General features: G+C 34.2%; 1 protein-coding gene across 2 annotated transcripts in view; it reads right to left on the reverse strand.

Annotated features, from left to right (window-relative positions):
* The window catches only part of LOC143241005 (cyclin-dependent kinase 14-like), a 124,836-nt gene that overhangs the window by 80,430 nt on the left and 26,902 nt on the right, over positions 1-17,504 (reverse strand). For both annotated transcript variants that reach the window (XR_013022135.1, XM_076484408.1), the window contains exon 3: positions 7,832-7,878. Coding sequence is in view for 1 of the 2 variants with exons in the window: in XM_076484408.1 (XP_076340523.1) it covers positions 7,832-7,878 (47 nt within the window). In the remaining variant the exon portion in view is untranslated. The remainder of the gene's footprint in view (positions 1-7,831; positions 7,879-17,504) is intronic.

The raw sequence follows: 17,504 nt of genomic DNA on the forward strand, positions 1-17,504 counted from the left end.
AACGATAGGATAACTGGATGTACGGCAGAACAAAGAAACTATGTACGATAGAACCATGAAGCTATGATAACTGGATGTACGAGAGAACCAAGAAACTATACGTTACCTCTACTTCAGGCAAGATAAACGAAAACACCAAGCAACTGCAGCTATTCCTACTTCACCAGCACTATTAGTTTGGTTCGTGTTAAGAATTCGGTTTCTTACTGTAGACGCCTTTCACGCTATCAGGTTTTGCACGTGATATTCCAAAAGGGCTTCCGGTTTCAAACTGCCTAGACAACAGATTTCGGCTTTGAACAGATTTATTTAACTACTGTTTTTGACTTCGAACTGACTTAACCCTATTTTCCGTTTCTATCTGTCTTAATTAATGATTTCCGTTTCGAACTCTATTGGTCAGAGTTTTCAGATTCCAAACTATTACCTAACATATATAGGACTGAACGCTAGCCAACCAATCCACGAGAAAAGGTCAAACAATAAATGAAAATATACTGCTATGTTTACTTTTCTAATGCTCGAGTCTAGCATGTTTCCTTCTTTTCCTCTCGTATTCTGCTTGTCGAAATGAGCAAAACATTCCTTCTGAATGTTTTCCAAAGCAACTTGAAGCCTCATATATTATGTAGTTTGGTTATCAAGGGAAGTCTTCGCGTGTTCTTGTTCTATTTGTCTAAGGTTTAATTCAAATTAATGGTTGTCAGCGGGGAGAGAAATGAACGGCATATCTTCTGAAGAAGCATTATATGTAAATGGAAAATGCACTGCACATTTACAAACCGAGGAGCCATTTGAACGACAAAACACACAGTCACATAATACCGAGTGTAGCATAACAAATATCAATATAAACAAGGTATATGTACATTACCATGTTAACCTTAATTATTAGTATCGGACGTAATAATTACGACAGAATGAATGGCCGTTTAGTAATAATAATAATAATGTGCTGCTGTGTATTACATCTGCAGTAACAAACGCACGGTAGTAATCGACAATTGAAATTCTTATACACTGCGATAGTGGTTCATAATATGGATCGCAAGGACTGCTCATAACTGTAATATAAACGTTCGGGCTGAAGGCACCATAAAGAATAAAGATTCGGTTCAAACAATACTTTAAAATTAAAAACCTTTGTTAAGGCTGTACACATATTAAAATGAAAAAAAAACAAAAAACACGTTACGCTTAGAAGGAAAAAAAAACTGCTTAAACAACCTTTTATTGTTGTTACTATTAATACTTATTATTCTATTGCTATCCTACACCAAAAATAACTTGAAACATTGCACTTAAACCTTTTGTAGAATATTAAATAAAGTAGGGGTGATGAAATGTCGATTTGCTTCTTCTATACTTTACGTAAACTGCTCTCTAGTGGTGGGATATAACTAATCAGCAACCTGACTTCAGAAGAAGTTATCCCACAGAGTCCAAGTCTGTATATACATACATACTACGGCCGTTAACATGGAAAGAGAACTAGAAGCTGTAATCTGCGAGTACAATTTATAAAAAAAAATTAACGAAAGAAGAGATGATTTACAGCAGGAGAAGAACTGAGTACACCTATTTTTTCTTAACTATGTGACCAAACAAGGAGACAATGGCGTGTCATCTCCATATTATACAGTAGAACAGGCTGGTTAATTATTCATTAAACGTTAATGACTTGGGAATATTATGAACAATGTACTTCCCATAATAATATCCGACATTCTTTAGAAATAAAGGCCAAGTAGTGATGACTAAACAATATACTTCCCATAAGAACATTCGATATTCCCTACAAACAAACAACAAATGGTGATAACTAAACAATATACTTCCCATAAGGATATTCCCTACAAACAAATACCAAGTGATGATAATTAAGTTATATGCTTCCTATAATGAGATCCAATATTCTTTAGAAACAAACGCCAAGTGGTGATAACTAAACAATATACTTTCCATAATGGTATACGATATTCTGTAGAATCAAAAATGTATCGCCATGTAATGATACCCTGAGTTCTTTAGACGTGAGTTTTAAACATGTGAGCGTGAATTATCTTTGTCTTCTAGAAAAATGTGTAACAGATGTTAGTATTAACGTTACACACTTGAAACAGTTTCCTCTTAAACCGAGTTACTTCAGAGGTATGATGTTAACGAGCCTTGTCGAATATCTTTCACAGACGACAAAAACACCAGCCAAATACGCAGATTATTCCGTCCGTACACCGTACTGAAATTCAGTAATTCAGGATGACAGAAACATTTGTTCTGTTATAAAATATTCATCTCTCGAGAGGTAAGTATACTCTGATCACGAACTACTATATTTTACAAACTAAATTGAGAGGTAAGTATACTCTGATCACGAACTACTATATTTTACAAACTAAATTGAGAGGTAAGTATACTCTGATCACGAACTACTATATTTTACAAACTAAATTGAGAGGTAAGTATACTCTGATCACGAACTACTATATTTTACAAACTAAATTGAGAGGTAAGTATACTCTGATCACGAACTACTATATTTTACAAACTAAATTGAGAGGTAAGTATACTCTGATCACGAACTACTATATTTTACAAACTAAATTGAGAGGTAAGTATACTCTGATCACGAACTACTATATTTTACAAACTAAATTGAGAGGTAAGTATACTCTGATCACGAACTACTATATTTTACAAACTAAATTGAGAGGTAAGTATACTCTGATCACGAACTACTATATTTTACAAACTAAATTGAGAGGTAAGTATACTCTGATCACGAACTACTATATTTTCCAAACTAAATTACAGTTACTTTGGCTTATTCTCTAAATAATACAGACAACAGAGGAACGGATCCAATGTTACAGTCTCTTGATGACGTATTTTTATGACTTAAAATGTTTCAATCTAAACTGAAATGATGCGTCCAAAGAGCAGCGGAGGATTCACTCGTTTCCAGACTACATCAACACGTGCACAAGTTTCAACGACACGAAAAGCACGGGATAAGCTATCACAGTGGTTCCCCAATGTAGTTTGTGTGTTGTTTGCTTTTTAACTTCCCATTCTATATCCGAAACGCTACAGATTAATGATACAAACACACCGTTCAGATGTACACGATGATTCAAAAGATACTTGGTCTTTCTTTGATAGATTGTTTAGGCAGAGTGAGTATTCATGATGAAATTTTGTAGAATGGACGGCAATTGCCTGTTGTGGAGACACAAGTGTAGAAGACGACGTTTTGAAAATCTTCCGCCTTTCATCTTGGGCCTGAAGACGAAAGGCGGAAGGCTTTCGAAATGTCGTCCTCTACACTTGTGTCTCCACAACAGGCAGTTGCCGTCCATTCTACAAAGTTTCATTGACACTTGGTCTGATACAAGTATAACCTCGTTCTCATATTTCCGTCTGCTTGTCAATCTCCACGAAAGTACTCGGAGGATATCTGCGCCAGTCGTCCCTAATTTTCAAATCACAGACTAGAGAGGAGACAGCAAATTAGCACTAATCACCAACAACTCTTATACTGCTCTTTTACCAATGAATAGTTGGATTGACTGAAACATTATAACGCCACAGCGGCTGAAAGGATGAGCAGATTCAGCTACGGGATTAGATCCCGCGACCAGCAGATTGCGAGTCGGATTCTCTCTTTTTTCTTAACTAATTCACCCTCACAGAAGGGGTATAAACAAACATACATCAACATACACGTGAATAATATGTATATTAGAACAGTATACAGTCTGGCAAATCCCCACTAAATAAAAGACTTTTGTTTGGTCGAGGAGGGGAGGGCAGCAACCTTTAGTGATCCTGTTGATTTTACATTTGACAAAGACAAGTTTAAAAACAGAAATATCGTTGATTATCAACTCAGATGAGTTCACCGAAAGATACTGTTTGCAACATTACTAAACTAAAACCAACGACAGTTTATAAATCAAAATCGATGAACTGGAATTACCTGCAGAATGTGCTGGGAGAAACAAAATCGAGAGTTAAACACTAGATTAGAAGATGTAACTGACAGAGATATCCCTTATTTCATTATCTTTTTTCTTTTTTTTCAAACAAATGTCTAGATTAATAAACAAACTTGCAAGCTTACTGTGGAAGTACAATAGGGTTGGACTTTCTGAACAAATTTTTTAATTATTAATGTATAAAGTTGTTTGTTAGTCCACAGTTTTATAATCACAGACTAATAACACGAGTCACACACAAAGCAAGAAAAAGATTACCAGTATTGATATTACTAGTTGTGTCTCTTATGTACGTTGTTTAAACAAACAAGTGAAGTCACCCACATTGTTTGAGCAGTGTTATAACAAATCAAATGTAAATTACTTTAATACATGGTTCTCGTCAGCTGTGAATGGTAAAAAAGAAGCTTTGAAAAAACCCTGAAGATTTGAGGTTTATTAAACATACTTGTAAACACATGGTCAAACTGACCAAAAATCCAACTGTAATGATTGATAAAGTTTTTTCGAGGAGTTACTTCTATCACAACAAATTTTCTCCCTTTCTTCTTTCCAGTCTACATCCACAGCCAGTTATTGGACTATTTTGGTATGATCGAATAATGAGATTTGACTGTTACACTTATAGCGCACTAGTGTCACAATACGTGGAGTGCGTTTTTATAATAACGGGCCATGAACTATTCACGATCCTAGCCTATTAACGACAGACTGACACTGAATTATTCAGATGAGTGACGCTCAATTAACCAGCTGAATGACACAATAATTCAGCTGACTAACACTCATGTAATAAGCTGACTGACTGAAATTAACAAGAGAAGTGTTAATGGATTGTGATGGCAGAATGTCTACCGAATCTCATTAAGATGCAACATATGGACCCTACCTTTACGAGCGGTTTATAAACAAATCGGTAACCTGAAGGTTAAAGAGAAAGTTAAGTCATGCTAGCAACCTGTCTTTATCAACACGTTTGCTTTTACTTTATGTTACATTAGTCACAAGTACTTTTCTCAAACATTGACTGCATATGGCGATGAGTAGTTTTAAATCTTACAAAGTTATCGCTTTCAGAAATGGTATGTAGCTGCCTTTTCCAATATAAAATAGTCATACAATTACATCATAAAGACATGCTCAATACTTAAAGACACTGAAAAACAAAATAATATGGATCAACTGTGAGCGCCAAGACCAACCGAAAATAGAGATACAACAAGTCGTAGAAAGAAATGTGTGGCGTTTTGTAAAAGGTGAGCAAAGTCGTTCACATGATCGAGGCAACATCATGAATAAGAATCTCTTTCCGGAAAAGCGATACAATTCATGTGTGCTCAACTTTCTTCCATAACATATTTGTTTAGCTTTCACATAACATAAACAGATAATGAATTAACAGGTTATTCACGCTATTCCACACAAAGACTATTGGTCAAGATGCCAGTAGAAGCGCCAATATATGTTTGTGCAATAGGATTATTGAAACGGGTATACACTAGGTAACTTATGGAAAGCATGTAAGGAGGAGTGGTATGTTCGGACATGTTACATTTATCACGGAGCCTTTTTAATGAAAACTACGCTGGGCTATTGTAATGTTGCAGGGTTTTCAATAAAGCATGTATCGATTAGTTTAGTATGTTTCGAATTTCGCGTAAAGCTGCACGAGAGTATCTGCGCTAGCCGTCCTTAATTTAGAAGTGTAAAACTAGAGGGAAGGCATGTTTGATGGAACGGTGATTTGAGCTCGCGACCTTCACGTTGCAAGTTGAGCGCTCTAACCACGACCAGACTTGGCGACATGTAATAATACAACGTGGCGAGTCTCCACATCGCTTGAATACAATACAATACAATGCACTTAATCTTTGTCGTACTTGTGCGATACTAGTATATTTTTTGCCTAATTATCTGACACAAAAAAGGTGACATTTTTTCTTCATGTTATAATTTTCCGCCAAAAGCTACACGAAACCACTGTATACAAACTGGTAATTTCGATGACGTCTGTTTAATATTTTTAGACATCCATCATTTAAAATTAGAACAGCTACATCAGTACCTTAAGTTGTTCACAAATGCTCTAGCATCTGCATTAACCTGTGCACACTCGTAATTCACGATAAATGTTTCCAAACAACTTTGTTTTCTTTTGAAAGAAATCTGTGTACCAAAAACGTGCGTTTCTGTGGATCGTGACTGGAGTGCCACCTATTTTATAAAATTAGCATAAATTATATAAGAACAAGAACGTTTAAGTGCAAATTTCCTTGAAACACTGAAAGTTTAATTGCCGTATGCAGTTAACAAGTTAGATCACTTTTAAGGGTAACTTAATATATCTAGGATAAAGTAAGATAATAGACAGACAAACAACAACAAGATGCTATTAATTCACTTTTGGGAAGGTTTATTCAAAAATGATTTATACACTCGAATAGAATCGGAAACAGTAAACAACGCCGTTTCAGAAACGATATAGCAGCTTTCAACAGAATTTACTACTAACCTATCTTGACCCGAGAATTACTAATTGCGTTAAGACTCAAATCAGTTCTGTAAAATAAAATTATCTAAAATATTTATGCCCTAATCTTGATGTTTAATAACTGAGTTGCAGAATCTCTTATAACGTAAGAATTACAGACATACAAAGGTTTCTTTTGGTTTTGGTTAAGCAAAAAGTTACAAATCTGTGCTCTTCCAAACACGGTCATCAGTACCTGATTTCTAGCGTCGTAAGATTGAATATTTATCCCTGAGTCACTGGGGGTGGAGGCAAGTAAAGGGTAAGAAAACAATACTACAATTACCCCCCCCCATTTGTTCTTTTTGGGACTCTCCGTGAATTTTATATTAAAAAATATTTCACGCAATGTTTCCGGGAGTGTTACAACATAACATTCCTCTACGTGACGTCACGTGTGAACCTCAATGGTATTGATTATTACAAAAATAAGTCGGATATTCGAGGGTTAACAATGCTGATTTATATGCCACATAGGACAGCGTCCTCTCTTAAACCTTCTGCAAAATTTAATTTTAAAATACATGTAAAAAAACAACAGATACTGAAACCACTGATTTTATTTGTACATTAAGAGCATAAACTTATTTTAAAAAAGAATTAGAACGTTTATGAAACAAACTTATATATATATATATATATACGATGATAATGTTGAAAACAGTTTAACGCACTGAGTCAACATGTTGCTGTTCCTTGTGAATATACTTATTTTAAATCTGTCAATCATTAGTTAACTTTATATCTCCCAATTCAAATCTATGCAATAACCTTGAAGAAAAAATGAAAAGGTAGGGAAACTCCATAAACCCTATTGGAGTTGAAATAATACAAAAGTATTGCTGAAATTCTGAAAAAGGTTTTTAGGGTTAATAAAGAACAAGGTTCATTATTTTGTATATAGAATGAAAAATAGTTAAAACATGAGAAGACAAAAATAAACACAACCTTAATCAAAAACCATATGTATTCTAAAACTTGATGTTATCCACGGTACAATGATAATATAATTAAATACAACCACGTAATAACTATCAAAGTTCGGCATCAACTTTACGTAATAATGATGACAGTGTTGAGGGCAACCATGCGATAACTCCTCGTGTCACCACCACTCCACACATATTTAACCATCCGCTTCCTGTGCTTCATTTTCAACTGTGTTAACGACAATGCGATGTTGGCTAAACATTAATCAAATAACATATCTTCAAGTCCAGTGGTTTTACTCTACGGGAAACCTTTATTAAATACCACTCTATGATAAAATGTTATTAAATGTACGGGAAACAAATGAACTTACCTCGTTTTCGTGATCAAACTCCGGAATAATCTCCTCTTTAGAGATTGCTATAGGCAGGAGAAAAACAAAACAGAAAATCTATTACTATGTGTTTTTATTCAGAAAACCCAGAAGTAGAAAGAGTTAATCTCTTTTTATTAAATAAATTATAGAAGTTTTATACAGAAGAAACATGAAAGCTTTTTTGGTTTCTGTCTTCTAACATACATTTGTTTTGAAATTAAACACAAAGCTATACAATGGGCTGTGCCACTGGGTATATAATGCATGTTCCAGTTACTTCAACTGAAATGAACTAAAAACTTTTATATTCAGTAAATTATACACGTATAACAAACGTAATAAATTTATCTATAATTAAATATTCAATACAACCAGTTTCAACTTGCATTTTATTGTTGAAAATAGTTCTTTTCACTTCATATCTAAGACCCAGGCAATAATACTTCATTCGTTTCTTTTAACCTTTTCAACCAAAAAACGATGAATCTTAAACCTAAAGCTTACAATGGCATTCATGTATAAAATCGCCTTAGACTAGCTTCAAGACAAACAAAAAGGGAGAAAAAAAAAACGTATTATTGGTTGTTTTTAAGCTTTAACCTGAAAAAATAATTTTTTACTTTGCTGATTATCTCATCTAATTTAGATATATCGCAGTAATCTTTAACGTTCATCAACAACAAAACGTTTTATTCTTTCGGATAACCGTGCCAAGCTACACAACTGGCTGACTGCGCTAGAGCCCCTAATTTTGGATTGATAGTCTAATGGGAAAACAGCTAATCAGTAGCATCCATTGCTCACTTTTGTGCTACCTTAACCGAATAATAAATTTGACCATCACTCCTCTAACACACCCACAGGCCAAATGTATAGAGGAAGATGTTGCGATAGCAGGATGCAAATCGTAGTTTCTTGGATACCCAGTTTAGCCAGTTAATACTGGGCCACGCTCACCCCATACAACAAAAATAAATGGCTTCAAATCTAAGACCAAATGTTTCCTATATCCACACGAAAAAGGGATAATTTATTTATAATATTTATATTAATCCATAAATTTTATAGGAAACATTTTAAAACTGCAAGCTTGCAATAAAATACAACATTACGAGCATAGTATATTCTGAAAAATCAAGTTGAGAAATTTGATGTCCTTTAACAAGAATTTACGGGCTTGCTTGGTTGCCAAACAACAGCGAAGAATGAAAACATGTTTTTTGCTCAAACAAGATGGGTATAACCTCCAAGAGATTCAAGGGCCCATCTGACACACTCATGTTCCAAGCCTAGTAAGAAATCGTCAAGAAAATAGCATATAGGCTGAAGGAAAAGATGGAATAGAGGTTAGACTGGAGGAAAGAGGGTGGAACTATTGAAATAGTGCAAGCATGAAACGATGCGACAGGTGGTATTTAATTAAATCAAACTTAATTATATATTATTAACAGAAGAACCTCGACAAGATTACTGGAATCAGAAGAACTTGTCCTCAAGTATTAAATTGTACGGAAGTAATGCAGACTCTTATATGTTATATTCCCATACTAAGATCATTTAAGATTTATTCAGATCAGGTGTGTACAATTTCCAAATGATAGTATCTCTGGTATTTAATCACACTAAAGAAACAAAGGAATGTGGATCAGCTTGAGATACAAGGGCCATCCAGATAGAGACATATAAAATGAGGAATTTACAACAGTTGGAAATTCAAAAATATAAAAGCTTTCCACGTTTCCCAGGTAATAGTACACCACATAATCAAGGAATCATCTATCTGGAGAAGAAGCCAAAATTATACGAGTTTACCAAGACTAGAAATCTAATAATATATTCTATTTAAACCGTAGCATACCCCAAGCAGCTGGAGTGGGAAATAGAATTTGAGTGCTTTATGACATGGCAGTCTTAGTAAATTCTCTTTTAATACCCGTGTTACTTAATCTAAAATCTTAATACATATTCATATGATGCCCGTGTTACTTGTTTTAGTTTTAGACACTAGTTTAAACAACTGAAATTATTAAACTCTATACACTGCATGTAGTTGCGCACGAAAAGTGTGTAGTGATAAATAAAACTCGTTACATTATGCTGAAATCGAAGTTCAAAACAGGTAATTATAGTTCATGAAAAACGTATTTTACTTTACATAAAATATACGTGCTTCCTCTTCGTAAACATTTTATAAAGACTAGAAATTGAGAGAGAAGAAAATCGAGGGGAAAAAAGTTACAACAGCAAACTATTTAAAGACATCCAATAACTGGCATATGGTTCAAGGGTGTGGCTTTTCCCCCCACTAGTAATCAGTTTCCCATGACTCACGTTTTCAATAACAGACGGGAAGTTAATCGGTTGTTACCCTACGCTCACCCAAACCTTTTATTTTCTCATTGCTTTATATGCATTTTTCTCGCTTTAACCTGCTTTCACGTTCCTTGCACGAAATCCATACACTTTTCACACACGAAAGTTGATCATGCGTATTTTTTAGCTACTAGAATTTACGTCCAGAAGAAAGTTCCAATCACAGAGAAGGAACTTCCCTTCTGTGGAACAATAATTATTAAACCTACCTAGATATTTCTAACCTTACCCTGGGCAGTGGCGCCAGACTGTCGCCACTATTATACCGTGTACCACATGCATTAGAGGAACGTGATGCAAGCAAAATATTGATCAGAAGATAGTAAGAAATGAGGAATTAGGCTTGGAAAGATCTATACACATGGAAGCACTGGAAGATGGATTAATCATTTCAACTGAGTTGACTATGGGCAAAATAAGAAACATATTTTCATTTCTTACAATTTTGCTTTTTATTTTGCTGTTTATTCTGCAAGCAAGATTTCCGCATTCAACAAGTGATAAGAACATTGCTAAATACTAGTCCTAACATCTCTTCAGCTAGAAACATACAACATTAGGGCATTCTGTCGAATACTAGCCCTAACAACGTCTTTAGCTAGGAACATACAACATCGGATCATTCTGTATGTTTCAACTACAGCATCAGGGCATTCTGTTAAATACTAGTCCTAACAACACATCTTCAGCTAGAAACATACAGCATCGGAGCATTCTGTTAAATACTAGTCCTAAAATGTCTTCAGCTAGAAACATATAGCATCAGAGCATTCTGTTAAATATTAGTCCTAACATGTCTTTAGCTGGAAACATACAACATCGAGGCATACTGTTAAACAACAGTCCTAATATAGCTTCAGCTGAGATTCTTCAGGATATTCTATAAAATACCAATCCTATAAACATGCCTTCAACACGAAACACATCAGTGTTTTTCGTTGAATAATAATCCTACCAACATGACTTCAGTTAGAAATGCACGTTGTTAGGACTAGTATTTAACAGAATGCCCTGATGTATGTTTCTAGCTGAAGACCTACTAGCATACTTTCAATTAGAAACACGTGACATGAACATATTGTTAAACATTTGTCTTAACAACATGCTTTAACTAGAAACACCCTTTCTGAATATGTTTCAAAACTTTCGTTAAGTTTGACTGATTTTTAATAAATACTGTCCAAACCAGAAACACCTTAACCTCCAACACCTTGTAAGGGTCCTCCAAACTTAAACTCCAGAGCCTTATATAAATCACAGTATCATCCTACTCTCTTTCGTTCGTTTTTCCACTCTTTTTACCTCAACTACCAACCCACGTGTCTACATCGTCTTACGGATGATAGTCTCCCGTTTCTGAACGTCCTTTTGGGAAAACTTCATCCAACCCCGTCAGTAATTCCGAGAATTAATCTTTCGTCTTCACCAAACAAACAGGATTAATAAACCGTGTAGAAAACTTGAAATAATTATATTTATTATTAGTTTCTTGGCATATTTCACTGTGATGTAGATGTTTTAATCTTACCCTTATAATGAAAACGTAGAAAGCTTTATCATTTTGAGAACTTTCACTAACCACTTGAAACTGTTTTCAAGTACAAACGCTTACAAAAATTTACGATTAATAGTTTAACACAATATATCTTAACTCTATAATTACATATGAGGTGGTTTGACTATTCAAACATAGAAATTAGTTGTGGATCTTTTATTTCGTTGGTTACATACATTCTAACAACATATGGCCCACATAGTGTGGAAATATAAAGATACCATCAATATTCCAGTTAATTCTATAAATTAATGATTGACTTATTTTTGTTCAGAATTATAAAGTATTATCAGAATACAGTCTTTTATATTTTATTACCCATAACGTAATTAGAGCATTGTGTGTGCGCGCGTTCATAAATGGCGAACAACTGTACCAAACCTCACATGTATTAAACAAGGGATAGCGTCTGCCAGGTAAGTTACCCTACTTAACTAAACAGCTTTACAGGTAAGTATTTAAACCAATTATATTTTGAGAACTCAGTTACTAACCTTTTTTTGCATGTTATAGTATTACGCACACAATTAAAGGTTTAGTTAGTTCTGTAGTGTAAAAACAATAAAAAAGAGAACAATGTATGATGATTTTGTATGACTTACAACATACAAACACATGGACAACCTGAAAAACTTTGTAATGATTTGACACTTGACGATATATCAATTGTCTCCTCGAAGTCTACATCACAGTTTATGATACGAAGTGTTATCACCTTCAATTTTCCAGCAATCGAACAACAACAATTCTTAGTAGACTAATGATCTAAAGCCACGCAAATCCAGAACAATACGCGTTACCTAGATACCGATCAACGAGAGCGATGGTAACGAAATGAATTACCACCAGTGGAGATTGGCGCCAGACAGGCGCACCTGAAAACATCCTAAGATCCCATGAGTGTCAATCAAAGGCTATTAACAGAACAGACGTCGTTTGTCATGCACGCGAGCTGACCCCTCCCACCTTCCTGCAACCAACTAATAACATCAAAGTTAACATCTCATCGTGAAGAGCAATGTTGCTTCTTCATACCTGTACACTGTTGTTTCTCCGAATCCAAACAGCTGAAGACTGTTGCCAGTAAATGCTGTCGCCCTTTCCTCAACATGGCATAAAACAGAACATAGTTGGGTAAAAAAAAAAAAGGGTAAATCGACTTTCTTTTCAACAACAATGGTTTCCATAAGGAACTATTTTATTTTGAAGCAAGAATTTCTTATCACTTATAGGAGCTTTTAAACTAAAACTCCTAAACATGAATAATAAATATAAACACTATTCAACTTTCTATTAAAAAGAAATAATTACTAATTAAATGTCTTTTACATAAATCAAGATTAAAAAGCACAGCTGTAACGCCTGGCATTGGTTAAAATAAAGTGAAAAATTGTGTACTATCATTGGTAGAAAAACACTTAGTAACTAAAAGTAGTTCACAGTCAGTGAAACAAAACAGTTGTGGATAATTATTGTCAACATGAATAGTAGTAACTAAGTGATTTACCGATAGCAAAAAATAAAAATATTGTAGCTAATGCTAATTGGTGTTATCCATCATTAAAAACTGCTTTATTTTCAGTAAAAATGAAAAACAATAACTGGTTGTGGTAAAATAAGATTGTTTCGGATATTTGCTCAAAGCTACACAATGGAAATCTGCGCATAACCGTCACTAATTTTGAACTGATAAACCAGATGGAAAGGAGCCGGTAAACAGCACCCAGGGCCAGCTTTTTGGCTTCTTTAATCAAATTATAGGATTTACTTGTTACTCTTATAACGCAGCCACGTCCCCAATGTCTGGAGCACGATTTTGCTGCAATGGGACTTGAACAATGAACTCTCAGATTCATAGCCTGGCATGTTAATCAATATGAAAAGGAAGAAAATAGTGAATAAGTGGTTTACTTAAAAGTGAATTACTTTTAAACTAAACTAAAAGAAAGTGACTAATTATGGTTAATAGTCGGTAAAAAGAAATGAAAAATACGATAACTACAAAATGTTTACTACAACAGATTTAATGATGTCTGACTTAAAATTTTTGCTTCAACTAAATGTCTTTGAAATGAAACGTTTACTCTTAATGTGCTTGGAAAACAAGTTTATTATACCTCGTTAACAACATATTGTAAACAAAATGTTTATTATACCTTGCAATGCATTTGAAAAAAAATGTTCATTATACCTCGTTAACAACGTAGTGTAAATAAAATGTTTATTATACCTTGTTAATGCATTTTAAACAAAATGATTATATGTTGTTAACAATGTATTTTGAACAAAATGTTTACATGTTGTTAACAATTTATTTTGAACAAAATGTTTACAAATAACTTGTTAACAATTTATTTTAAACAAAATGTTTATATGTTGTTAACAATGTATTTTAAACAAAATGTTTACTAATAACTTGTTAACAATGTTTTAAACAAAGCTTTTGCTGTAGATGCTACAGATTTCGTCGAAATTAGAGAGATCTAGAAAATTAAACTGAAAAACTCTATTGTTCTTAAGTATAAGGGATTTTAAGATCCAGTTGTTCTGAACGAATTTCCTTCAAATTATAAAGTAGTAACAACGTATATTTGTGTAGCCATTTGACAATTAGAGCAAAAACAAATTTCATCTTTCATGCGTTTAGCGTAAATAAATAACCTTCCTAATATCTAACAACTGGAACATAAAACCAATATCTGAAAAAAACTGACTGAAAAATTTACTTTTTCTGACCAAGTAACTATATAACATTGTTTTGTTACTGAAAGTAATACGTCTACATATCACGTAGTAGTTATGTTGTCTCCTCCATATAAGAGGAATAAAAACATAAACCAATGTGATCAACCAGTTCAGGCACTTAATCCTATCAATTAGAAGTTATCAGAGTGACACGAACGAAAACAATACAAAAGAATCCGTGAAATATTACTGATCTAAACTCTAAAGCCCTCTACTGTTATTAGTGATAACTACAGCTAGTAACGAGGACAAGAAAACAGATACTGTTGAAAAAACACGTTACTTCTTTCTACTTGGCACAAAACTAGCAGATGGCCCCACTTATATCCCACAAATAGACAATAACGCCAATAAGAATGTGTCGTTGTTATTGGGATGATTACTGTTTTTCGAATAAAATGTTATTCTTTAATTATCTTACATTTATCTCCCCGCCCCCAAGCTAAAAAAAAGCCAATGATTAAATCCTCTTCTTTGACCAGAACAAATCTATTTCACAAAACTACAATTAATACGACAAGGAGAAGCCTACTTTTATTTCATTTTAAGAATAAATGTCCACATAAAGATTAAATGTCACGTAAATTAATTACACACACAAACATATCCATTTACTTTTACATGATTTTAAATCAGTTATAAAAAAGTTTAAGTGCGCTCAAGAACACAAAACGCTTTTCCTCTGCGTTGAAAAATAGAGGATACGAAACGTTAGATAACTTGTATCACGGTTGGTTGAATAAATGAATGTTTAAGAAACTATGAACGATTAAAACAATGTTGTAACACACCTGTTCATATGAAATTGGTTTCATAAGGTTTCTAATACATATAACACACTGACTGGTCAACAGCTTACTGATCATGTAAGTCGATTTCATGAGGTTTTAATTACACACATCAATACAGGAAAGACCCAAACGGATGTACAATTGGTACAAATTGATTAGTAACTTATGGATGATGTTTATAGAAGCATATAAAAACACGTTAAATTTAGTTCAATTCCATACACATCATGAAATATGTCGACTAACTCCCAGTGGTTCACGGTGAACTTCAGAGATTATGATTGTTTGTTTGTTTTAATTTCGCGCAAAGCTACTCGAGGGCTATCTGCGCTAGCCGTCCCTAATCTAGTAGTGTAAGACCAGAGGGAAGGCAGCTAGTCATCACCATCCACCGCCAACTCTTGGGCTACTCTTTTACCAACGAATAGTGGGATTGACCCTCACATTATAATGCCCCCATGGTTGAAATGGTGAGCGTGTTTGGTGTGACGGAAATTCGAATCTGCGACCGTCGGATTACGAGTCGAGTGCCTTAACCACCTGGCCATGTCAGGCCACAAAATCGTTGTTACTAAAACAATTTTTAATTGTAGATAAAGGTGGTTACTACTGCGGATATTATCGTACCGTTAACCAGTGGCTGTGATAGTTACTATGAAGAAGAATAGCGAACTATTCGAAGGAGCTTGAGTTTCAGATCTGCTAACTTTTAAGCCAGAGTTTCAGTTGTGGTTACTGGTACTTTGAAACCGGTTGTAATGTTAATTTTAAACACTTGTTACTACGATACTTTTAAACTGTGGTTATTATGGTAATCTTACACATTCATCATAATTGTAGTAACCTAATTTAGAATTGTCATAGCAACCACAGTTTCAAAGTATTGTTACTATAATATTCTTATTAAATTATGATACATAACTAAAGTAGTATCGGCGTGAACTGATGAATACGTTAAGAGCTGAAAGTTTTCACGAATTCATCAGATTAGTAAGACAATAGCTAAATCTACTGTCTAGCGAATAAACAAAAAACATCAAAATGTAAGAGGTCTTTGTGAATGTCGCCTTGTAGGCTTAGCATTAATCGCATACTTGTAGCACTAACAAAAAAGTTCTCCCCTTAAATACTCCGTGAAGTGTTTTGTTAGTAACTCTCTTCTACATCATCAACCACGTGACAATGTTTGTTACTTTAATGTGTCAACAAACAACCAAAAGTATCAGCGTAGACACAATTTCAGTCGATATACAGGATACTCTTATGTACCCGGTTTGTTTATTTGCTTCAGGATTTTCGCGCAAAGTCACCGAACAGTCCATCTGCGCATTACCGCCACTTATTTCGAACCGACTAGAGGAAAAGCATAATTAATTAATTAAGAGCACCCACTGCTGACTTTTATGCTACTACTTCCTGACCGAATAGTGGAATTTAAGCGTCAATCGCAGAGTACACAACACATTTCGGGATGCGAACCTTGAACCCTCGGATGAACAATCACGGTACGTTATTCATAGCCAATTTTTGTCTGCACACATATTTGAAAGGAATTTATCCAAAACCCATAGTGTATATCACCTTTCAAGTAACGTATTAAGCATGCTCCAAAAATATCAGGTATTTATAAATTTATGTTTTATTAATTACCAAACATAACAACATGCAGCATTACAGTATATTCCAAAACATCAGTAAATGGAGAGGTGGGGTTTAAACTTCCACTTTCTTCCAATTTTTCTACGAAATATTAAATCATTCATGGTGTTCTTCCCCATAGTGTGGACTTTTTAAAATCTCGTTCAAACAAAAGAATAAACGAACTCTCAATGATATAACAAGACCTATGGAGTTAAGTGTTTTCATTTATTCAGCTAACTGCAGAATCAATTGTTTATCCATCTTGCCTCGGAGAAATACAGCCTCAAGTTGTCCGACATTACACGATACTAAAGGAAATCCTGCTAAACCAAGACAGGTTGGTGTCTACCTAGAAATCACTATTTAGTTGCTCCAACGAAACCAATACAATTACATCACAGATTACGTTTTTAATTTACCTTTGGTGAAAAGAAATTTGCAATATTATCTTTAAATAGTTGGTTCACTGTATAAAACCGAATAATAAATTAGACGCAATGCCATAAAATCTGAATTAACTCAGGTCACTAAACGGTAAGTCAAAACGACTTTAAACTAAACAAAA

This window comes from Tachypleus tridentatus, chromosome 13 (genome assembly GCF_004210375.1).
Source record: "Tachypleus tridentatus isolate NWPU-2018 chromosome 13, ASM421037v1, whole genome shotgun sequence".
NCBI lineage: Eukaryota > Metazoa > Arthropoda > Merostomata > Xiphosura > Limulidae > Tachypleus > Tachypleus tridentatus.